The following is a 25,308-nucleotide window of genomic DNA, read 5'->3' on the forward strand; positions in this document are numbered from 1 at the left end:
GCCATGCTGTGGGAAGGAGGGAGGGAGAGAGAGAGAGAGAAGGGGAGGTGGAAGGGTGGAGAAGCAGATGGTCGCTTCACCAAGCTGATACTGTACTACTGAGCCAACCGGCCAGGACCTGTTGTCATCTTTCAGTGGTCATTTGTTTAAAACACAATAACTCAGGAAGGACATAGCAGCTTCAAGAATAATTCTCCAATTCTGGAGGACTTCTGCTTGTATCATAGTAAAATGTATATGATTTAGATAGTAGCAAGAGTCCCTGTCTTATGGGAAAAGTTTATTCTTTTAAATGTTTAATTCCAAACTTTATTTTAATGTTTAAAAAGTGCTAAAACACTGAAAATGAAATTAATAGAAGTTTCCTATCATAAACTAATGTCCCTATGTCTGAAGTTTAGATTCTTCAGAAAATAAAACCCAAGTCTCCTACAGTGGTGGGAGTAAGATTGTTGCTTGGCCTTACAAAGTGGAGAATGGGGGTCTGGGGTCTTAATTGCCACATATTCTGCTCACAAAAATTAGGGGATATTTTATAGCTTCATATTCATTTAAAAATATCCCTTGATTTTTGTGAGCAGTATATATAGACTTAATCAAGTCTTCTATTTTCATGCCCATACCTTCCATTGTATCAAATGCATTTAACGCCTGATCCCACCTTTGGTTCTATGGGGGCGAGTTTGCTGCTATTTGTCAGTATCACTGACAGTAGACATGTGGGTTTCATCTTATCCCATTTGTCTCCTTTCTATACATTATAGTCCACCTTCATGCATTGATGCTTCAGTATACAGATATTTCCTGGATTCATTCAAGTTTGTGTATTTTATTAATTTCCTTGTTCTGTGGTAGAAATGTTTTTATAATGTATTATTAGTTTCTATTGCTGCTGTAATAAAGTACCACAAACGTAATGCCTTAAAAGAGTGCTATTCTAGAGGTTAGTAGCCCCAAAAATCATGGTGTTGGCAGGGCCATGCTCCCTCTGAAACCTGTAGGGGAGAATTTTTCTAGCTCTGGCCTTTGCTGTCAATGCTTGGCATCTTTCCATCTGTAGATGCATTGCTTCAGTCTCTGCCTATGTTGTCACATATCATCTTTTCCCTGTGTCTCTTTGTCTTTTCTCCTCTTCTTATAAAAGATACCAGTCATACTGGATTAGAGCCCATTTTCATACTAACCTAATAATATATATAAAGACTATATTTGCAAATAAGATCACATTTATAGGTACTGGGGGTTTAGAGTTCAACATATCTTTTGGGGGAGGGGACACAATTCTATCTATAACACTATGTCATTTTAGAACCAGGAGTTCTAGATATTATTTTGGGTGGTAGTAAAATATATTTTCCATATGGTAAAGAAAATTGTTTTGAAATTTAATAGAAAATATTGAGAATAACTGTCTAAAATTCTGAATATCCCAAAATAAATCTTGAAAGAAAATATTTATAGTAAGTATGAAAAGTGCTCACATTCAATGAGAAAAATCCATTAACAGTGGATATGAACAAACTATTCACATCAAAGTATGAGCAAGCCTGTGTTAAAAGGCTCTTTTATACATTACTTAACCCTTATAAATGGGCACATTAGTTTGACCCTTTTGGAAAGAAATCTGAAGGTATCAAACCATAAAAATGTTCACACCCTCTGGAAGTATTCACTCAACAGACAATCAGGTACTTTGTACTAGTCATTTTGCTAAGTACTAGGGATTCAGTGGTGAACAAAGACAAAATCTCAGCCTTCATTTATACAAAATATTCTCTTTTTTGGGAAAGAAGTAACATACATGATGATCACATTGTTCATCCACACTCTTTTTTTTTTTTTTCTTTGTATTTTTCTGAAGCTGGAAACGGGGAGAGACAGTCAGACAGACTCCTGCATGCGCCCGACCGGGATCCACCCGGCACACCCACCAGGGGCAACGCTCTGCCCACCAGGGGGGTATGCTCTGCCCCTCCGGGGCGTTGCTCTGCCGCGACCAGAGCCACTCTAGCGCTTGGGGCAGAGGCCAAGGAGCCATCCCCAGCGCCCGGGCCATCCTTGCTCCAATGGAGCCTCGGCTGCGGGAGGGGAAGAGAGAGACAGAGAGGAAGGAGGGGGTGGGGGGTGGAGAAGCAAATGGGTGCTTCTCCTATGTGCCCTGGCTGGGAATCGAACCCGGGTCCCCCGCACGCCAGGCCGACGCTCTACCGCTGAGCCAACCGGCCAGGGCCTGTTCATCCACACTCTTGATTTTTCTACTTGAGTTTTAGCTCCTTAGTCTCTCTTACTGGTTTCTCTTTATTTTCCTAACCTATTAACATTGGAAGGCCCTAAGACTCTGTTCGTGGACCTCTCTTCTTCTCACTCACTTGATTGTCTCATTCAGTCTTACATCATCTACATGATGATAATTCCCCAATTTTTTTCTCTTCCCAGAACCTCTCTCGTGACCTTTAGACTCAGATATTCAGTGACCTAGTCAACCTCTCCATTTGGATACCTGCAGGGGTCCCCAAACTTTTTACACAGAGGACCAGTTCACTGTCCTTTAGACCGTTGGAGGGCCGCCACATACAGTGCTTCTCTCACTGACCACCAATGAAAGAGGTGGCCCTTCCGGAAGTGCGGTGGGGGGCCGGATAAATGGCCTCAGGGGGCTGCATGCGGCCTTTGGGCCATAGTTTGGGGACGCCTGCCTTATAGGAATTTCTCCCAAGTTGAGTGTGTTTTCATCCCTTCCAAAGTTGTTCTTCCAGCTGCCCCATCATCTCAGTTCTAATTGCATCTAATTGTTTAGACCAAAAATAATAGTTATCTTTTATGTCTCTCTTTTTCCTCATACTCCAAATGTGATCCATCTACAAATCTTCTTTAACCTCAAAATATATTCAGAATTTAATCGTTTCTCACTATCTCTGCTGCTGCCACCTTAGTCCAAGCTACCGTAATCTTACTTAGTTTATAATGGTAGCATCTTAACTTCCATCCTCCACACTTCAGTCTGTTTTCAATACAGCAGCTAGGCCGCTTTAGAATGTGGGTTAGTTAGACCTGTAGGGAAATACTCTTGATAGAAAATAAAGTTGTTTTCATACGTCAGCAAGGGTTATTGAGTGCCTGCTATGGTGAAATACAGAGAGACTGAGTGTGCTATAGTAACTATAGGTCAGACCCAGACTCAGAAACTTTCACAGCTGGCCCACCATCATTTAGATATTTTCTGCTTCTATGAGTGTTTATGTTTTTGTAAGGAAGAGAAGACCCAAAATCAGGTTACTTTCTGACTCTTCATTGTTTTGTCCAGATTATCAGCTGTATCTATGGCTGTTTTCTCTCAATCATAGGAGTGGTAGCAGGAGCTATAAAGGCTGTTTTTGTTTGTTCACTTAAGAAGGAAAGAGAGGTACAGAGACACACAGTGTGTTTGTGTGTTTTTCTTTCCACAAGAGCAAGGAACATCCTTTTCAGCAGCCCCTAGAAGATCTTTCAGATTTCACTAGTCTGTAGGATGGCACGTCCTAAAGCTAAACACTTTGGCTGGGGGAATAATAGAATGACTCTGATTGATTTGATCTAACCCCATCTCAGGAGTTAAGGGAGAGGTCAGTTTTTACTGTATGTCCTATCAGCATACTATTTGTTTCTACTATTGGTACCCTGAGCCAAGAAGACCCCCCCCCCCTGAGGTGACTGCAGTCACATGAGCAAGACACAGCAATTTTTGACATAGAGTAAGTAATAAGTTTAACCTCTTTACTTGGATGCCCCATAGCAGTTCACACTCAGTGTGTTTAAAATTAAATTCATCACTTCTTCCTCAGCTAGCTCCTATAAACCCAGTCTCAGTATTAAAATAAACAAGACATGGTCACTGCCTTCATAATTATTGTGTGGAGAGAGGTATCATATTGGGAATTTTAATTATAGGTATTTTTAATCATATGAGAAAGATAAATGAAAATGGTTCTTATTCTGTGTCTGGTTGGCATATTTAGTGTTAATTTCCCCCTAATATTATTTTGTAAACTTCCATTGCTGCGGTTATATAACAAGTTCATTATCAGTTAGAGATTTTTTTAAAGAGATAGAGTTATGTGCTACAACCCTACTTACGGTCTCTTATATGGAGGTTTTATTACTTGATATAAGAAATGTATAAATGTATGTAATACCAGCTGCTTCAAAAATGCATGGTCTCTGTTTATGGATGATCTTTCTCTGGAAGTTACTACAGTTTATATAAATATGTTTGTTTTAGATTTTAAAAAGCTTTTAAGGAAGCAGAATGTCATTAATCTTGATTAAGTAGTATGCTTTTATTTAGCTATAGTAGTGTGCTAGGCAGTAGTATTGTGCTAAGTGCTGGGATACAAAAGTGAATACACACTGCCCTCACAAAGCCTATAGTTTAATAGAGAGGTTAGGTAAACCAATAATCATCTATAATACAGTCTGACAGATGCCACAGCAGAGTTGATCACAAGTTGATATTAAATTTGTATAACGATTGCACTGTGAATTATGGTTAAACTAATTTTTTTAATCTGCAGAGTCTTTCTTCAGTTCGTGTGGTAGTTTACATAAACTAAGTGAAGAACCATTGATTCCTCCACCTCTTCCTCCTCGAAAAAAGTTTGATCACGACGCTTCAAATTCCAAGGTAGTCAACAGGACTTAGGTTTGCTTCATCTTATTCAAAGTTGTAATCTTTAAAATAGTGCTTGTTCTTGTAAAGAGCCTGAATTAGAATTTGGCTACCCTTCATACTTTTTAAATACTTGGGTTGTTTTATTTGAAAAATACTTTAAATAATTATTTAATTCTCATAATGCTTTTTCAAAAAAAAGAGGCTGGGCAGCTTCACAAAAGAAATATATTTTCCTTTCTGTAGAGATGGAAATAACTATAGTTATTCAAAGTATTCTTCAAACTTTAGGGTGCATCAGAATCACCTGGAAGGCTTATTAAAACCAAATTGCCAAAGTTTCTGATTCAGTATCAGTAGGCCTGGGGTGGGGCCCAATAATTTGCATTTACTTTTTTTAAAAAATTAAGTGAGAGACAGGAGGCAGAGAGGCAGACTTCTGCATGCACCTGGACCAGGAACTACCCAGCAAGCCCACTGGGGGGAGGGGGCAATGCTCTGCCCATCTGGTCTGCAGCTCTGTCTCTCAGTAACCGAGCTTTTCTTAGCACCTGAGGCACAGGCCATGGAGCCACCTTCAGTGCCTGAGGCCAACTTGCTTGAACCATTCAAGCCATGGCTGCAGGAAGAGAAGAAAGAAAGAGAGAGAGAGGTGGAGGAGTGGAGAAGCAGATGGTTGCTTCTCCTGTGTACCCTGACCAGGAATCGAACCTGGGATATCTACATGCCAGGCCGACACTCTACCACTAAGCCAACCAGCCAGGGCCATAATTTGCATTTGTAACGAGTTCCCCAAAGCTGTTGATAATCCTGGATTACACTTTTCAAATAACCCATGACTCTGGGCTCACTGGGGAAAGTAGAAGTAGATAGCCAGAAAGCAGTAGTTAGATATTAAGTCCTCTAAATATATTCTTTCATGTCTCCAAAACTCTGTATTCTTTTCTTTCACTTGCCTATTATAGTTAAAATGCATAAATTTATGAAATATATATACAAAGCAAGATAACCTGAAGTTCTAAGATTTCAATTAAGACATTTCATATATTAAAAAATTTCTTTTAATTATTTTGGATTTTATTAATTTTAGAGAGAGAGAGGAGAGAGAGAAATAGAGAGAGAAGGGGAGAGAAGTGGGAAGCATCAACTCGTAATAGTTGCTTCTCGTATGTGCCTTGACTAGGAAAGCCCAGGGTTTGAACCAGTGACCTCAGTGACTAGGTTGATGCTTTATCTACTGCACCACCACAAGTCAGACATCGTATATAAAAATATTGAAGTAGGTCCTGAATTAAACTGGAGTGATTTATTCATAAATCTGATCATTAAATCAATTTAACTATTTTGATTCTCTGGATTTAATGTGACACATAGGAATTTTTCATTCTTTTAAAAACTTTTTCTTCCAGATTTTTCAGAACTGAAGTATAATTTTACTACCTTTTTTTTTAAGGGAAATTTGAAATCTGATGATGACCCTCCTGCTATTCCACCGAGACAACCTCCTCCTCCAAAGGTAAAACCCAGAGTTCCTGCTCCTACTGGTGCGTTTGATGGGCCTCTGCATAGTCCGCCTCCACCACCACCAAGAGATCCTCTTCCTGATACCCCTCCACCGGTTCCCCTTCGGCTTCCAGAACACTTTATAAACTGTCCGTTTAATCTTCAGCCACCTCCACTGGGACATCTTCACAGAGATCCAGACTGGTTCAGAGATGTTAGCACGTGTCCAAATTCGCCAAACACTCCTCCTAGCACACCCTCTCCAAGGGTACCACGTCGATGCTATGTGCTCAGTTCTAGTCACAATAATCTTGCTCATCCTCAAGCTCCACCGGTTCCACCAAGGCAGAATTCAAGCCCTCACCTACCAAAACTGCCACCAAAGACTTACAAACGGGAGCTATCGCACCCCCCATTGTATAGACTGCCTTTGCTAGAAAATGCAGAAACTCCTCAATGACCTTAGCCATATATAGTCATTGACACTGGAATGGTATTTGTAAAGTTTTTTTTTTAATTTATTAAAAAAAACATACTATTTTAGTACTTTTTACAAATAATGCTCTTAAAATGCTACTGATCAAATAAACTTTTAAAAATTGGAAAAATAAAAATACAAAAAGCCCTTTGCCATTATCCTCAGGTGATCAGTAGCATTGCCTTGTCTTGGATCCTCAGTGCTGCCAAAAGGCCAGTATAAAGAATTTATATTTGCACTGTAGACTCTGCTAAAATATGGTTTAAAGTAACACTGATTGCACTGAAAAAGGATAGTGCATTTGTGGAATTTTTCAAATTTGAGTAATAGCTGCCTTTTTAAGGCGATGAATTTATACAATTATAGGGAATGTATGGTATTACTGATTTTTAAACCTCTTTGACCATCTTCTAGTTTTTACATTTAGGAGAATTGTGAATAACACCCACTGTTCTTAAACTCTTTAATGCCATGTCTTAAATGCCAGAATTTGCTGCTGAAGACAAAAATGAAAAGTAGAATGAAAAGAATAGAATGCACTGTGTTTATTATTTTGTCAAAAGGTAAACAAAAAGACTACCTATCTCAATCATAGAGGAGAAAAGGGCATATATCTTATTCAGATGTGCCTTTTGTTTTTGCAGACTGTGGTGTCTTTAGCTGCCTATTGTTTTTGGAAAACAAAGCTAATAATGCCATGTATGTACAGTTTTGTTTATATTGTATATTTAAAGATAATGCTAATCTATATAAATTTAAGTGATTTGAGGTCTATAATACAATCTGCTACTTTACTAATTCATAAATTAAAAAGAAATATTTCTTATGGCATAGGAACCAATTGCCTTCCCTTCAAAACCTAGTAATTTTCTCTATAAATCTGTGTTAACTAAAATTTAAAAAAATATTTTTGTTAGATTGGTGATATTTAAACCAGCAAATACTTAAAGCTTTATTAAACTTTTTAATCAGAGAAGTGAGTAAAACTTTTATTTGCCGTTTGGACTCCTTCGTTCAAAGTAATGAAAAACTGTTTTGCTGATAGTGCTGTAGCAGCAGTTGTAAGGTAGCCAAAAGCCACGTTGTTTATTTACTGGTCTATGTCCTTTTACTGTGTTTTGTATCAGAGTTCTTAACAAAATTAAATAAGTCACCCCAGTCTTAATTTTTAGAAGACTTTTAAAATGTTCAGTATGAAGAACAAGGAAGAAGAATGTTGAGTTCTGTAGAAATATTTAAACACATTATTTTCAGTATTTTTGTACTTCGATTACATAATACCAAAGCATTTAAGTGATGTAAATTTTAGAGGAATACTGTCTTCACTGCTAACCGCAATCAGCAAGCGTCTGGCAACCGGGTTTTTTTTTTAATTCAGATGAAAAATTAGGAGGATGCTGATAATTTGATAAACAGGATTATAGCCGTCCTTGGTAGGATCTTGGAAACTGCCTGTATTTAAAAGACTATTAATGTATGAGTCAACGTCAAACCAAGTAGAAATAGTCTGAGGTTGCCTTTGTTTTTTAAAGAGCAGATTAGTACTCTCTTTGTCTGGAAAAGTTAAACTGCCTGTTCGTTAAAGCAGACTTGTAATTTAGCAGGGAGAGAGGCACTTATGCGCGCCAGGGAAGCGGGCGGCCCGGCGCTCGGCCACGCCCAGGTAATGCTGCCTTCCGGGCTTTTTACCTTTGCTCACGAAGTTGAGGAGCTAACTCCGCCACTAGGAGGCGCCGGGCTCCTTGCAAAGCGGGGCCTGGGGGTGGTGTTCGTATATGTGACGTCATTTAGTGCGCCGCATTCCGTTGCCGGGCAGCAATGGAGCCGAATCTGGAGTCCTCGGGGGAGGACCCATTGCGGAACTTCGTGCGAATTTTGGAGAAGAGAGATGGCACGGTGTTACGACTGCAGCAGTATGGTTCCGGCGGCGTGGGTTGCGTAGTTTGGGACGCTGCCATAGTCCTTTCTAAATACCTGGAAACGCCCGGGTTTTCCGGCGATGGGGCCCACGCGCTGAGCTGTCGGTCAGTGCTGGAGCTGGGTTCCGGCACCGGGGCCGTGGGACTCATGGCCGCTACCCTCGGGTAAGGGCTGGCGGGAGGGGCGCCGCTTTGTTTGGTAAAATGATTACCGGCTCCCCCTTCTCGTGCCTACGCCTCAGTCGACGTTATTTTGTAGGGCATATGTTGTAGTCACCGATCTTGAGGAATTGCAAGACTTGTTGAAGATGAATATTAATATGAACAAGCATCTTGTCACTGGTTCTGTTCAAGCCAAGGTACTGAAATGGTTTGTATGGCCTTTTGGCTTATTTCAATAACGATTTGTAGTTTGCTTTAAATTGCGATTTACTAAAACATGGTTATTACCAAGTGGATCTTCCGGGTCTTTTTTTTTTTTTTAAAGAAACAAGACAAGGATATTTTAAATTATTAAGGCAACGGTTAAAATATTTGGTTGACATTTTTAAGGGGGGAAGAAATAGAAGACTTTCCTTCTCCGCCAGACTACATACTGATGGCCGACTGCATATACTACGAAGAGGTAAATATTCAATAAGATAAGTCTCTTTAAAAGATATACCATATTTCCTGGTTTTCAGAGCACACAGTTTTCACATTTTAAGATATCTTAATGCAGGATATTTATACTCTAGTTTGATGACACAGTAAAAAAAAATTAAGGTCACCAGGAACTACATGTATATACTCATGTTTATAACATATAGGCCTATGAAGCATGTTGAGAAAAGTATGCATTTTACTAGAGGCTTCTGTAAGGTTATAAAAGGATTTTGCCATTTGAATCTTTTAAGAAAAGGCAAGATTTCTTTTTTACCTTGCTGTTCTTAGTGAACATGTTTAGCATGACGTTGAGAATTAAGTCACATTGTAAGAAGTTCATTCATTGTTCTGTGACAAGATTTATTAGACTCAGAAGGATTTTTTAAAATTAGCAGTTTGTGTAGACATCGCTCATTTTTTAAAATAATGAACATTGAGTCAGCTTATGTTCAGGTTAGATCAGATTTGCTTCTGTAGGTAAATTGTTGATTATTTAAATCCCAAGTTAAATTAGACTAAATAAAATTAAATTTTGAATGGTGAGGTCAATTCCATTTGTTTTTTCTTTGGGAACAAAAAAGGCAGTTACTTGAAACCTTTCTTTGGAAACTGAAGTCAATATTATGGTTAAATGGAGTTTACTAATAATTAGTTACAGAGTATTAACTACATGTACTTTGTTGGGTTGATTAAAAGCTGGGTAAATTGTAAGGGAGTTATAATTACTCTCTCCACCTCCCCAACCCCCCTTTTATAGTAAAAATATAAATTTTTAGAAGTCATAAAGATTATTTTCTTATTTGAACAGTCTTTGGAGCCGCTTTTGAAAACTCTAAAAGATCTCAGTGGATCTGAGACATGTATTATATGTTGTTATGAACAGCGAACAATGGGAAAAAATCCAGAAATCGAGAAAAAATATTTTGAGGTGGGTACTCTAATTCAGTGGTCCCCAACCCCCGGGCTGTGGACCGCTACTGGTCCGTGGGCCATTTGGTACCGGTCCGCAGAGAAAGAATAAATAACTTACATTATTTCCATTTTATTTATATTTAAGTCTGAACGATGTTTTATTTTTAAAAAAAGGACCTCTATTACATCTGTCTAAGACTCACTCTTGATGCTTGTCTCAGTCACATGATACATTTATCTGTCACTCTCTAAAGGCCAGTCTGTGAAAATATTTCCTGACATAAACCGGTCCGTGGCCCAAAAAAGGTTGAGGACCACTGCTCTAATTAATCTATCTTTGTAGTGATTACCCTTCAGGGAGGATGTGTGTGACCTTGTATTCAACTATATTATGTTAATTTTGAGTCAGAAAAACATTCTGCATATATTATATGAACCCATTGAGGATTTTTCACAGCCCTCCGTTGTATTAAGCCCCCTTTCTTTTTTCATCTTTTCTGATCTTTTATATCTTTTTCTTTTCTAATTAGTTGATGTAGTATACATATATACAAAGCAATATGAAATAGTAGTGGTGATGCCCTTGTCTTTTTTGAGAAAGTTTGCAATATTTCTTTATTAAACATGCAGGCTTTTGGGACCACATTAATGGTGTATGTATTACTTTTGGAGAATACATCATAGAAACATGGTATGTGATACATTTTTACTTCTGTATTTTCCTCTACATTTTTGTGAAAGCTTCAACCAAGATAGCCATTCGGGGTTTGATTTTGTTTTGTTTTTTTAAATAAAAACTCAACAATATTTGCCAAAGTAGTACATAGAGTTCCGTGTATCTTTTGCCCAACTTCTCCAGTGGTCACCCTTTTTTATGGGCAAAAAACCAACACATTACATGTGACTCCTCTTGAGAGGATATATATAGCCCTGCAGTGTTAGCTGCTGAAATGACTACTTTGGTTAAACAAGAAAGCAGATACATGATTCTGCCTTGAGAGTCTATGCTGAAATGTTTGGTTTTTTAAATGTTTTTCTTGAATGTGAGATATGTTCATGAACTTTTAAAACTTTATCATTGAAAGTTTTATATTGTTAAACAGTTGCAATTGAGTTAAAACATGTAAAATACACATATACCAAGTACTCAGCTTAATTTTTCATGCGTGTAAACCCAAATAACCACTACCAAACATAAGGATATGGAACATTTTCACAAACTCAAAAGGCTCCCTGTATGCCCCTTCCCAGTCATACTCCTCCAGAGGTAACCATTATTCTGACTTCTTTCACCTCAAGACAGTTCATATTGAGTATGAAGTGTATCTCTTTTAAATTTGTAGCTCCTTCAACTGGACTTTGACTTTGAAAAAATTCCTTTGGAAAAACATGATGAAGAATATCGAAGTGAGGATATTCATATTTTATACATCAGAAAGAAAAAAGCGGTAAATACATTGCTGGTTTTTTATTCTCTAAGCAAGTTTCTTTAGCTGGATACTGTCTCTGAGTTTATGTGTGAGGTAGATTTTAATGTGGGAAAATAGCTATGATGATTCACTGGACTCAGGCATTAAGTTTCAATATTAAGATTACTTTGTCTGGCCTTCAGTTCCTCCTTTAAAATAAGGTAGGCTTCTTCTGTGAAGGTCTCTTCCAGCTGTAAATAATATAACTTCATAATTGAGCATTACCTCAGACAAGTAAGGTAGCTATTGATAAGTTTCTGTTATCTCTTAAAGTGCCAGCTCTGACCTTTGTGAACTTTCTTCAACCATTCCAAAATTTTTAATAGTTAAAAGTAAAATGTAACAACCCTTCTCTGGTGGTCTAGTGGCTAAGCAGTTTTACCACTGCAACTCAAGATCGATTCCTGGTCAGGGAAGTTGGTTTGTCGAATCATTGTGTTGTATGTACACTTACACTTTAATAAAAAATAAATTTTACAAAGTAAAAAATATATATAACAAGGCAGATCTATCCAGTAATGAGAAATGCACTCAAATAGAATTTGTGTATATTTTGCTTTTGATGTTTCCTTTACTTGTTACAACAATTAGATTTTTTGCAAGTTGCTTCTACAATGCCTAGAGTGTGACTCTGTAGAAAGGAAGAATTGTGTCCATTTTTTAATTCAGTACATTTTGTATATGTGACTGGTTTGCATAAGGCAGGGACATGATTAATTTTATAAATTAAGGATGTTAAGTTTAATAACACACTTTTCTGTTATCTTTGCTTTGAATTTGTTCGTGATGAAGTGTTCTGATTATGTGAATTCTAGCCAAAGCAAATAACTTGTAATGTTTGGAATCAAGATTGGCTCTTAGGGCCTGACCTGTGGTGGCGCAGTGGATAAAGTGTCGACCTGGAAATGCTGAGGTTGCTGGTTCGAAACCCTGGGTTTGCCTGGTCAGGGCACATATGGGAGTTGATGCTTCCAGCTCCTCCCCCCCTTCTCTCTCTGCCTCTCCTCTCTCTCTCTCTCTCTCTCTCTCTCAAAAAAAATGAATAATAAAAAAAAACTTTAAAAAGATTGGCTATTAGGACTGTAAAGCAAGAGGAGTGGAGGGATTAGTTATTGAGGTCAACCAACTTTTATGTGACATGATGCTGGAGATACAAAGATAAAAAAATGGTTTATGCCAGTTTTAGCTGAAGTTGTGTAGTTTTAAAAGGAGACTTCTGAGGCATAAAGATTTTGTTTTCTAAATATAAAGGCTTTATTTTGGCATTGATATAATTGGAATTGATATAATTCATGTACCATAAAATTCACCCTTTTAAAGTTATAATTCAGTTTTTTTAGTATATTCACAGGGTTGCACAACCATCACCACCACTTTCTAATTATACTTGTTTTTTTTTTTTTTTAATATGTGTATACTTTATTTGTAGTGGAATTGTTTTTAAGTATTCACTTTTTTTTTTTTTTTTTTTTTTTTTTTCCTTTTTCTGAAGCTGGAAACAGGGAGAGACAGTCAGACAGACTCCCGCATGCGCCCGACCGGGATCCACCCGGCACACCCACCAGGGGCGACGCTCTGCCCACCAGGGGGCGATGCTCTGCCCATCCTGGGCGTCGCCATGTTGCGACCAGAACCACTCTAGCGCCTGGGGCAGAGGCCACAGAGCCATCCCCAGCGCCCGGGCCATCTTTGCTCCAATGGAGCCTTGGCTGCGGGAGGGGAAGAGAGAGACAGAGAGGAAAGCGCGGCGGAGGGGTGGAGAAGCAAATGGGCGCTTCTCCTGTGTGCCCTGGCCGGGAATCGAACCCGGGTCCTCCGCACGCTAGGCCGACGCTCTACCGCTGAGCCAACCGGCCAGGGCCCCACTTTCTAATTATAAACATTTTTATTACCCCAGAAAGAAACCCCGTATCCATTAGCAGTCACTTCCTGTTCCTACCCTCCTCCCCACCTCCCCCCAGCCCCTAATTTGTGGTTACCAATATATTCCCTGTCTCTATGGATTTACCTGTATTGAACATTTCATATACAGCTATCCCTTGCTTTCTGCAAGCTCATGTTACACCATTTTGCTTTTATGAAAGACCTGTATTAGTATGGTCATGGCTTCTTTAATAGCAAAAATTCTTTGGATTTCTTTTTTTTTTTTTTTTTCTTTCTGTATTTTTCTGAAGCCGGACACGGGGAGAGACTGTCAGACAGACTCCCGCATGCGCCCGACCGGGATCCACCCGGCACGCCCACCAGGGGGCGTCGCTCTGTTGTGACCAGAGCCACTCTAGTGCCTGGGGCAGAGGCCGAGAAGCCATCCCCAGCGCCCGGGCCATCTTTGTTCCAGTGGAGCCTCGGCTGCGGGAGGGGAAGAGAGAGAGAGAGGAAGGAGAGGGGTAGGGGTGGAGAAGCAGATGGGCGCTTCTCCTGTGTGCCCTGGCCGGGAATCGAACCCAGGACTTCTGCACACCAGGCCGACGCTCTACTACTGAGCCAACCGGCCAGGGCCTGGATTTCTTTTGGTTAGTGAAAATAGGTACCAGTGTAGCAAAGTGAAAGCAAAGTGGTGTAATACGAAAGCAGGAATACTCTCTTCACTTTAAGCCATTTCAGTTTTTGAAGGTTTTCATAGGAATGTGAAGAGGGAATTTGTACTGTGACTCCCTGGGTCTGACTTCTTCCACTCAGCACAAGGTTTTTAAGATTTAGCCATGTTGTAGCACGTATCAGCACTTGACTGCCTTTTTCTAGTTAAATATTTCTTTGTATGAATATGCCACACCTTATCCATCCATTCATCAGTTAATAGGTCTTTTAATATTTTTCACTTTTTGACTCTAATGAATAACGTTGCTGTGAATATTCATGTAAACATTTTTGTGTGACATGTTTTCAAATCTCTTAAGTATATTTCTAGAATAGAACTGCTAGGTCATATGAGAATTCTATGTTTAACTTTCTGAGAAATTGTCAAACTGTATTCCAAAGCTACTATAACATTTTACATTTCCCCTAGCAATGTCTGAGGGTTCCAGTTCTCCATATTTGCACCAGTACTCATCATTGTCCATCTTTTTTATTTAGTCATCTTAGTAGGTACAAAGTGATATTTCATTGTGATTTTATTTTCCATTTCCCTAATGACTAATGTTGAGTTTCTTTTCATGTATTTATTGGCCATTTGTTTAGAAATTATACTTGTATAATACATATTCTAGATACTAGACTCTTACCTGGTATATATTATAACTTCCAAATACTTTCTCTCATTATATAGTTGTCTTTTATTTTTTCTGATAGTAGGTTCATAAGCACAAAAGTTTTTAATTTTTATAATGTCAAACATATCTTTTTTCCTTTGGTTGCTTGTGCTTTAGGTGTTGGCAGAGAATCATCTCTAAACATTATGCATGGTTGTTCATTTGAATTGCATTTAGCCATTATGAGGCGTATTACCTAGTATTAAGTACCCAGTAATAGTTCACATGTAATATGAATTCAGTAGGAAAAGTTTCTGTTTTTTTCCTTACAGAAATTTTCATCATGAAATCTTGAATCATCTTACCCAAGCCTCTAACAGCCTGGGTAAGCTAAAGATGCGAATGGAGCATGTGACTATTGCATGAGAAGATTGTGTTCACAGATTTTTCCAACATGTCCTTAGAGATCTGATACATAGACAACAACCATCATGGCTGCCTGCAAGATGAAGAATGACTGCCTGCCTGCCTGCCTGCCAGTGGGTCTGAAATCGAACCTAGTTTACTTTTAGCATCAAGTTCTGCTTAAAAGAAACATTGCATATTAGTCACTCCTCAAATAAAAACGGGTATTGAGGTTAGCCTAAAGTCTGCCAAAAATAAAGTGAAGCACCATGGTTGATTCAGCTTATTGTCAGGAAATTAGAAATAAATTGATCTAGTTTCTAAAGAGAAGTATCTATTGCTGTAGTTTAAATTCAAACCAGTAAATTTTAGTTAGCCTTCAAGATAGGTCAATGTAAAAGATTTTCATTTTAACAATTATGCAGTGGTTTTTATCATATTTATCTTCTACTCCATTGCTTTTAAGATAGGTTTGATACTTAAATGATTTTTTATGTTAAAAAAATCTGAAAGTGTTTTGTATACTTACATTGGCCAAAGTTTTATTATTTTCCTCTGCTGTACATGTCTACATGAGTTAGTAAATTTTACTGCTGTGAGTTGGCAAGTATGAAAGTTAGAAAATCAGGAGATTAGGAGGGGGAAAGCTACAAATTTTTTTGAGAATGGCGTGAGAATAAAAAGCCCCTTTTCAGACTTGTGCACGTATGTGTCTCATGCACTTTCTTATGCATATCTTCCAGGAGAAAGTAGGTAAAAGTCACTAGTGTAACTTATACATGAAACAGAGAAACGTTTTTAAATAACTACAAATGTTGTTCTGTATACATTTAACAAATGATTTTGATTCTTTGTCATCTTTTTATGTTATCGTGATAATCGCGTGCTCCTAGACTGACTGTATTTGTCAAGAACTTAAGTTCCAAAGAGTAAGAGTAAACCATAGACTTTCTGGTACTTACAGGCTTTGGTGCTAAGTGGTACATTTTATGTATTAAAATAAACATTCTTTTTGAGATCCTTTGGCTTTGTGTTTCAGAAAGAGCTTTGAAGAAAATAGGCATCTAAAGCAGATAACTACTTTCCAGAAAGGGCAAAAGTAGCCCCCTCTAGAGAAATAAAGGGTCAGAGTCAAGCGAACATTTTTTTGATCCTTCAGGGCTTACTTCCGTCTTTTTTGTTTGCTTTTCTTTTTCAAATATTTGTTCATATTGCCCTTAGCATTTTAATAAGCAGTTTACTAAGTAGTGTAACCGAAATATGTGATACTTTGTTACGGAGAGCACCAGTGATTACTAGTGAACTCTTAGGACAAATGACCACTTTCTAGCTTGTTCCATAACATTATGGAACTTGTAAAACTAAGTTTGATATTGACTAGGTATATTAGGACACTTGGAGTCCTAGGATTCTTTTTCATCTCCCTCCCCTTTTTACTATACTCATAATGAACAGTACAGTTGTGGATCTTCAGCCTAAAGTATCCCTTGACATTCCTATATAAAAACCCAGCTCCTTTACCTCAGATCCGTGCACCTTATACTCCAAAACTTCCTGTAGGAGTCAGGCTGGGGTCAACCTCTATTCAAGTTCGCCAGAATCACACCCTCTGTGTCCTTCCTCCCCTTGTCCTATTCCCAGTTCCTTACTTGACTTACCTCATTAATAAGTCACCTGCATACATTCATCACTGTCTCTGGAGAACTGACCTAAGTTACTGACTGTAAAGTAATTTGTAACAGAAAGTCAAATGAGATTGTTTTTTCTCAGTCTGGAATAAGGCCAAAGTGGAGGTTAAAAGTTACCGGATCCCCACATTCTGAGATCAGAGCGCTACGGATGGTTAGGACCACAGAGCACTGCAGGGTTTACTGAGGTGCCAGTGAAATAGCATGCCCTGTCACTAACCATCATTCCCCGCCCGGCCAGAGAGGCCTGGGAGAAGTCTTTTGCAGGAGTGCAAGGTTGAAGAATAGTAGGATTTAGTCCTTTGAGCTCGGTCATGGAGGAAACAAAGGGTGTCTGCACTAAGAAACCACGGGAGGGGGGCCTGCGAATAATTCAAGATTCAGAATGCCTCTAAGAAAGGCAGACCAGCATTTTCCCCACGTGGTAGGATGTGTGTTTATACAGCATATCAGCACATTAGTTTTACCTAGAGCTTAGGAATGGAATTGGAGAAGTAATGGGGACTGTTAGGAATAGAGATTTCGAGGTGGATCCTGCCAGCCTGAGAGGTGATATGTGAATAGCGAGCTAGAGAACTGAGCAACTGGAGGAGGCAAAAAGCAGGTGCAACAGATGAGTGAGGTGTGATGCCATTTAGCTGGGGGTCAGCCAGTGCTGGGTGGAGCTGCTCAGGAATGAGCTGCTGGCCCTTCACACTACTGCAGGTTGCACTGTACCCAGCGAAACCCCTAGGGCACTTATCAGAACCCTTATAGCCAAGTAAGGAGCCTAACAATAAGGCAGTGTTTCTCCAACTAGGCTACCCTTGGGGTCACCTAGTAAATTAAAAGCAAACAAAAGCATGTTCAGGTCCTATCCCACTCAATTATCGGGGCAGAGTATTTTTGTTAAAGGGCTCCAGATGGTTCTGATGTGCAGTCTAAATAGAGAGCTATTGCAATAAGGAAACCTAGCATCTGCTTCCCAAAGAGAAGAGAGCAAAGGGAGGAGAATACAAACACAAACTACCATATTTCCCCATGTATAAGACTCATCTTAATTTGGGGGCCCGAAATTTGAAAAAAAAAAAGAATTACATAAAGTTATTGAACTCAAGTTTTATTCATCATCAAATTCATACAACTCAACAAGCGCGAAAAAAATGGGAATACAAGTAAAAAAAAGTCTGCAACCACTGTATAAGACATACCCAGTTTTTAGACCCCAAATTTTTCAGGAAAGGTTGCGTCTTATACATGGGAAATACAGTATCTGTGGTTAGAGTGGGCCTGTACTGCATAGGGAGAAAAAGAGCTTTGAATCCGATACGAAAAAGATTTTAAACGGAGTGAGCTTTAGAAACTATCTGAAAATTTAGAGAATGGCTACAAAGGTAAAGGTGATACTACTCAAGTAAAAAGGGGAATTCAATAGTTGGGGGAAAAGAATCATTAACAGGAGTAGTTACCAATGATTTGGATGTCCTCTGTATGCCAGTTATAACTAAGGACTTTTGAGGCAGCATAGCTTTGAATCTGAACCTGCTACAGTTCATAACCAAGGCCCCATAGATCATAAACTGAGTGAACTGTGGAGTGAAGTTAGTTTAATTTTAGGAAGTACCAATAATCCAGAATGATTGGTAATAGGGTTTTCTTACATGGTGTACCTTTAAATTTTTTCTTACCCTTCCTTGATAATTTCCTTGTTATATGATGTCAAATACAATATTAAGACTACAAATGTATTCACTTAAAGAATGAGGTTCATAGAAATATGACTGTTGTTCTAAAGGTTCCCTGTAGATGGCAATGCTTGACTTTGTCTTTAAATATGTAGTTTATAGAAAGGAAGTTGTTAAAATAGAATATTTGAAATGGATCATACTTGCATTTTAAAGGTGAATTAAGTTGGGTTTTAAAAAATAAGCCTACCTATTATGAGTTTCTTTTAGAATATAGCATGGTTGTCTTAGTCTGTTTGGTCTGCTATAGAAAATTAACATAGATTGGATGGCTTATAAACAGCGGAAATTTATTTTTCACAATTCTGGAAGCTGGGAAGTCCAAGGTCAAAGTACCCACTTCCTCATACACAGCTGTTCTCACTTTAACCTCACATGACAAAAAAGGGCAAATGATCTCCCTGGGGTCCTTTTATAGGGCATTAATCCATTTTATAAGGATTTTTTCTCATAAAATTTTATTTTTTATGAGAATTTTATTTTTCTCATAAAATTTCTTGAATTTTTGAATATTATTCATAAAGCTACATAAATTGCAATTCATAAACCATTTCTCTGCAATCTATTAGAGACATTTAAGAGGCTGAATTCAAGTTCTGAAAATTAAATTCACCTTGAAAAAGTACTTTTATTTAATGCATGATTTTACATCTGAGGTACTTGAAACTTCTGATTAATTTTAATTAGTTTTTTGAACCAGTGTATCTTCCTTACTCTAGTTGTAAGTAGCTTTTACATCAAAGACGGAAGCTCTGTCTTTGGCTATACCACATTCCTGTAAGCTTTGGACAGCTATTTGACATTGTTTTTCTTTTTCTTGAAGGAACATCAGGGTTTGAAAGAGTTTTTGATTCATTGGTAATAAACATTATAACAGTAGAATATTTAATTTTTATACCATAAAGACCTTCAGGCTAAATAAGAGAGGAAAACACTGGCAACAAAATTTTACTGAAAATTAATCAAGTAATGGAAAAGCAGAGTTTTCACTTTATATAATTTTGAGTAGGCAAGCAGTAAATTCTCAAATTGTTTTCACCAGTTGGATTAAAACTTTTAGGTATTTGTGGTCACTTAAGATACTTAGTCATATGTTGGTGGAGTTCTGTGAAGAGCTAGTATGCCCATCAATTGTGAGGTACATTTTATAGAATTCATTATTAATAACAAGATAGTTTTCAAAATAATAGACTTCTAGAATGTTAGCGCAGATCATCTCGATGTTTTTCCCATGTGCATTTGGAAAACTATTGTCAGAGCACAGGCTCTGAGACGAGGTTATCTGGGTTTGAATCCCAGCTCTGCCATTACTAGCTGTGTGACCCTGAGGAAGTTATTTACACTCTTTGTGCCTCAGTTTCCTCATGTGTAAGGTGAGGATCATAATAGTATCTGCCTCATAGTTTTCCATAGGGTATTAAATCAGTTCAGTACATGCAATGCACGTAGGTACCTGCACATAGTAAGTGTTCTATAAATGTGATTATGGTGCAGGTTGCAATTATATCAAGGGGACTTACTTTGCACGTGGGGACTGGGGAAATAAGAATAATGCAAATTGATTTTTATTCGTGTTGCAATGCAAAATGTGGGCATCTTTTTGCCTGTATAGGACCTATGTAAACATCACTCCTCCATCATCATGGTTGGAGGTTGAGAACATTTCCACAGTACTGTTATTTGAACAAGGAAACAATTTAAAAAGAAGAAAATATGTTGGGAGAAAAACCTTTACTGTTCGTTTTAAAGCAAGTTCCTTGAGCATTCAAAGGCCAGTAGAAGCAGAATGTCGGCATTTCTAAATATGGGAGCCTGGGCTTGCTGGCCGGAGCTCCCAGATTATCATTTCACTGACCTGGGTCCTTAGCCAGTTCTTCCGTCTTTGCTTCTTATCTCTGTTAAACTGAGACCAGTAAGGTAGCAAGCAGGTTATGAAAGTACAGCAGCAGGTCTTTTTTTTGAAGTTGGACTTGATGTATCTGCATAACCATTTTCAGAGGTTAGATGTATTAACTTTAAAAGAGCAAGATGACTCTGAAATTCTTTGGTAGCACCATGATAAATGATCTTTTACCATGCGTTATGTGGTGGGATGCAGGAGTTTACTTTAGGTAATCCCTTAGGCTATCTGTACCAACATATAAGACTGAGAGTCAGAACCTTGACTTGTATCTGCTTCTCTATCAGCCAGTATGAGGTGGCACGTGTGCTTAACTGCATTATATTAAACTTTCAAGACCTTTTTGTTTTCAATTGATGGAAAAGATTGTCACGAACACTAATAGTTGGTCTTAATGTTTAGAAACATTTATTAATTGCCCTGGCTGGGTAGCTCAGTTGGTTGGAGTGTCATCCTGATACACCAGGGTTGTGGGTTCGATCCCTAGGCAGACATGTTCAGGAGTCAACCAATGAATGCATGAATGTGTGGAAAAATAAACTGATGTTTCAAAAAAAGTAATAAATAAATAAACTGATGTTTCTCTCCCCCTCTCCCCAAAAAGGAAAATAAATAAAATTATTTTGAAAAACATTTATTACTTATAATACTATAACTTTTTTTTTTTTTTTCTGAAGCTGGAAATGGGGAGAGACAGTCAGACAGACTCCCGCATGCGCCCGACTGGGATCCACCCGGCACGCCCACGGGGGGGGGGGGGGGCTCTGCCCACCAGGGGGCGATGCTCTCCCCCTCTGGGGCCTCGCTCTTTTGCGACCAGAGCTACTCCAGCGCCTGGGGCAGAGGCCGCGGAGCCATCCCCACCGCCCGGGCCATCCTTGCTCCAATGGAGCCTCGCTGCGGGAGGGGAAGAGAGAGACAGAGAGGAAGGAGAGGGGGAGGGGTGGAGAAGCAGATGGGCGCTTCTCCTGTGTGCCCTGGCTGGAAATCGAACCCGGGACTTCTGCACGCCAGGCCGACGCTCTACCACTGAGCTAACCGGCCAGGGCCTAATACTATAACATTTTGATGAAGAGTAAGTTCATACTTGATAATACTCCCAAGGTTGAAAACAATGCTATTTCTTTCTTGCAAAACAAAATAAAGGCTGTTGAAAAAGCTGCTTCTAGATGCAATTCTTAGAGGCTTAAATGTTTCAGTAGTTGGCACATTTCTTTTGTGTTATTAGCTCTAATTAAGCACCATTGGCAGTCTGTTAAACCCTTGATGGGTCAGTGCATTTAAACATTTGGTTGTAAATTTTTAAAGGTTAACTTTTATTCCCGTTTGCTAATCTACTGAGTCTAGGTATTAACAGTTTGAGTTCCAGGTCTACATGTTGGCTCATTATCGCTTTGATAAGTCATTGTCAGAGTTATGTGTATGCAGTACAAACTATCTCGTGTATCTACATTCAGTGCCTGACTTTGTTCTTTTAGGAATATGTCCTAAAAACCTACTCTTACTGTGTGCACAGTATATCTGCATATCGGGGTGCTCCAAATATAAAGAGCAGTTTATCCAAAACTTAGGTGAGCAGTTTAACATTTACATTCAGAATGAGTGTAAAGAATAATCTCGTGGTGTATCATTGCCATTGAGCATAGGCCTGGTTTCTTGAAACTTAAAAACAGGATAAACAAGTTTCATACTTGTATGGCCAGTAGTCGCGGCCATTCACTTGCAGGTTCTCATTGAATTCGGGCAGATGATAAAGAAACAGTAGAGCCAAAAAATGGTGGGCCATGGCCCTGGCCGATTGGCTCAGCGGTAGAGCGTCGGCCTAGCGTGCGGAGGACCCGGGTTCGATTCCCGGCCAGGGCACATAGGAGAAGCGCCCATTTGCTTCTCCACCCCTCCGCCGCGCTTTCCTCTCTGTCTCTCTCTTCCCCTCCTGCAGCCAAGGCTCCATTGGAGCAAAGAAGGCCCGGGCGCTGGGCATGGCTCTGTGGCCTCTGCCTCAGGCGCTAGAGTGGCTCTGGTCGCAATATGGCGACGCCCAGGATGGGCAGAGCATCGCCCCCTGGGGGGCAGAGCACCGCCCCTGGTGGGTGTGCCGGGTGGATCCCGGTCGGGCGCATGCGGGAGTCTGTCTGACTGTCTCTCCCTGTTTCCAGCTTCAGAAAAATGAAGAAAAAAAAAAAAAAAAAAAAAAAAAAATGGTGGGCCATTCCTTTATTAAAGTCTCACACTGGCCCATGAGCAACACAGGGAAAACACTTCCCTTTTCACTCATTCACAGCTCCCAAAGCCCTGACACATTCTCTGGTTCCACAACCAGGAGAATCTTCTCCAGTTTCTCCTAGAATCAAAGGCCCCCATCAGTCTCAGGGGAGCTCGTAAAGCCCCTCACCTCTGGTTCCCCATCTGCACACCTTCTTTTCCCTGCCAACATGGCTTCTTCTTCAGTACTCTGCATTCTCTCTGCTCTCCCTGCAAAATATGTCTTTCTCTCTTCTTCTCTCTTTTTAAAACTTCAAGGTGCGAAAAACCTCTCCTCCAGCAAACATTAGCAAAACAATGGCCCTTCCCAAGCAGAAAGGTTACTTGTAGTTTCACAGACCACACATACCTGGTGCTGCCCAGCCCCCAATGCAGACTATAAGCAAGCAAACAAAAATCATATTTTAAAAACTTATTTAACCAACAATACTCCCACAAATAATGTTTAACCAGAGTGTCTTTGGATTTTCAGTATGGTTTATGAATGTAGGTACAATAATGTGCTTTTAAAATAGCTATATTAGGGGAACACGGGGTTGGGGAATGTATTTGGTGGGACACTTGAATCTATATAAACACAATAAATTAAAATAAAAAAATAGCTATATTCTTCCTAAATCTTGTCACAAAGTTGTGGTGTTTTTTTTTAATTCTGTTGTTCAGAACTCTCTTTTCACTCTCAAGCATGTATTTGACACCCACATTGAGTCTGTTACTCTCTGTCTGGTTGAGTGTCTGGTTGTTAACCTGAGATTCCAAGGAAGTGGAGAGAGTATCAGAGGCTTAGTGTGGCCGGCAGAAACCAAATCCCAGTTTACTCTAGAAGACAGTCCCAGTTCAGTTCTAAATCTTATCACCTTCTCTTTATCCATCCAAGCTTGGACATCCTGTTTTTCTCTTAAGGAGAAAACGGCCCATTTGATTACTACCTAATCTAGCTGTCTTAAGCAAGTTAAACTCTGAATGTTAGTATCCTTTTGTGTAAAAACGAGAGCACTGTCTACTGGATAGCACCCTGGATGGTTAAACTAGATAAGATACGGGGATAAAGGTAGGGAAGAAGGCATCTCCCAGCCTAAGCCTCAATTGTTCACTGAGAATCCAAAAAAGTAAACTCACACAAATTAAAGAGGTGCAAAGTCTTCTTAAGTAAATAACACATACTGTGGTCCAGGAAAACAAAGCCTTGTCAAAAAGGAGAGATTTGAAGTTTAGCAGCACGCCTATCATTTACTTTTACATCCCACCATGACTCCACCTCCTGTTTAGACTCTACCTTCATCACAGGAAAGTAGAAAGGTCACAGGGGAGAAGACTCGAGATGGCTGTTACCAAAAAGATCCTGTAAAACATTAATAAGATACTTCCCAGCAGAATATAACCAAAGCAAATAAAACTGAGAAAGAGCTCCAATACAGTAGGCTAGAGGAGGCCACAGGAGCAGAACCTAGCAGAGAAGTTCCTGGAGACGCCTCAAAATACCGTAGAGGTGCCAGCAAATGAAATATGCCTTGTTGCTGTTGAAATTTTTCCATATTTAACTATTTTATCTCCCCTTCTACCTTTATCAAATCCACTGTCCATGACTTTTCTGAAACATTCAACATCTTTATTCACTCATTTCAGTCAACAGGTAATATGCTAGATATACAGGATACACATTGGTACTCTGTCAGGTTCTAGGGGCAAGCAAATCAATAAAATAACCTTAAGTTGCTCACTCTCTATAATGTGAAAGGCATATGCAAAAATAATTGCAACTCTGGGAGAAGTGCAATAATGAAGGTATAAATTAGCCAAAGGGGCAGTATAAAGGAGAGGAATGGATAACTGCCTAGGTTGATCAGGGAAGATTTCATGAGAGGACCACTGAGTTGATTTTTAAAGGATGAATTGGAATCCATTGGACAGCTGGTCGTGTGTGCTAGACAAATACCTGCAACTGTATCACACGTGGTGGTTGTTGGAACATAGGGTATATATAGCAAATGACAGGTAGGCAGGAGGGCAGGGGAGGACATGGAGAATCTATACCACATTCAGGAGTATTAGTTGGATTCTGCAAACAATGAGAAGGTACTAAACAGCGAAGTCACGGGATCAAATCATCTTAGAAAAATTTTTATGGTCTGGATGATGGAATGGAGGGGAGCAAAACATGAAGCAAAGAGATCAGGAAAGCCAGAGACACTGGGGATAGGAGGGTTTGAATTTAGGCAGTAGCCGTGAGAACAGAAAGGAAGGAATGGAGAACCACTGTGGACCAAGACAGGACAAGAAACTGGTCTAGGTGCCCATGCAGCACCCTAGTGGAGTCAAGGTTTGCACAGCCCATAACGGTGCCCTTGTGCACGTCAGAAAGGGCTCCCTTTCTTTAAAATACTTTGTGTTGGAAAAGTGTTTTAATACACTAATTTTATTAGAACTAGAGATTTTATTGCCAACTGCCAGAAAATTGTCATGTATACAAATTGTACAACACTGGAATCAGTGGTTATAACTTTAATTTTTTTGCTTTAATTTGAAAATAGTAACGACTAAAATGTGAATCATGCCCTATTTCAATG

General features: G+C 39.2%; 2 protein-coding genes across 2 annotated transcripts in view; both read left to right on the forward strand.

Moving 5' to 3' along the window:
• Positions 1–7,578, forward strand: part of SOS2 (SOS Ras/Rho guanine nucleotide exchange factor 2) — a 100,970-nt gene extending 93,392 nt beyond the window's left edge. The window contains exons 22-23 of the mRNA XM_066272207.1: positions 4,551–4,660; positions 6,099–7,578. Coding sequence (XP_066128304.1) covers positions 4,551–4,660; positions 6,099–6,608 — 620 coding nt within the window. The 3' untranslated portion in view covers positions 6,609–7,578. The remainder of the gene's footprint in view (positions 1–4,550; positions 4,661–6,098) is intronic.
• A 796-nt stretch (positions 7,579–8,374) lies between these two features.
• On the forward strand, positions 8,375–16,185 carry VCPKMT (valosin containing protein lysine methyltransferase). Its single transcript, XM_066272208.1, has 6 exons — positions 8,375–8,710; positions 8,805–8,915; positions 9,098–9,170; positions 9,999–10,118; positions 11,446–11,550; positions 15,095–16,185. Exons 1-6 carry the CDS (start codon positions 8,445–8,447, stop codon positions 15,107–15,109), a joined length of 690 nt encoding a protein of 229 aa, XP_066128305.1. The 5' UTR covers positions 8,375–8,444; the 3' UTR covers positions 15,110–16,185.
• The last annotated feature ends 9,123 nt before the right edge of the window (positions 16,186–25,308 follow it).

This window comes from Saccopteryx bilineata, chromosome 4 (assembly GCF_036850765.1).
Source record: "Saccopteryx bilineata isolate mSacBil1 chromosome 4, mSacBil1_pri_phased_curated, whole genome shotgun sequence".
NCBI lineage: Eukaryota > Metazoa > Chordata > Mammalia > Chiroptera > Emballonuridae > Saccopteryx > Saccopteryx bilineata.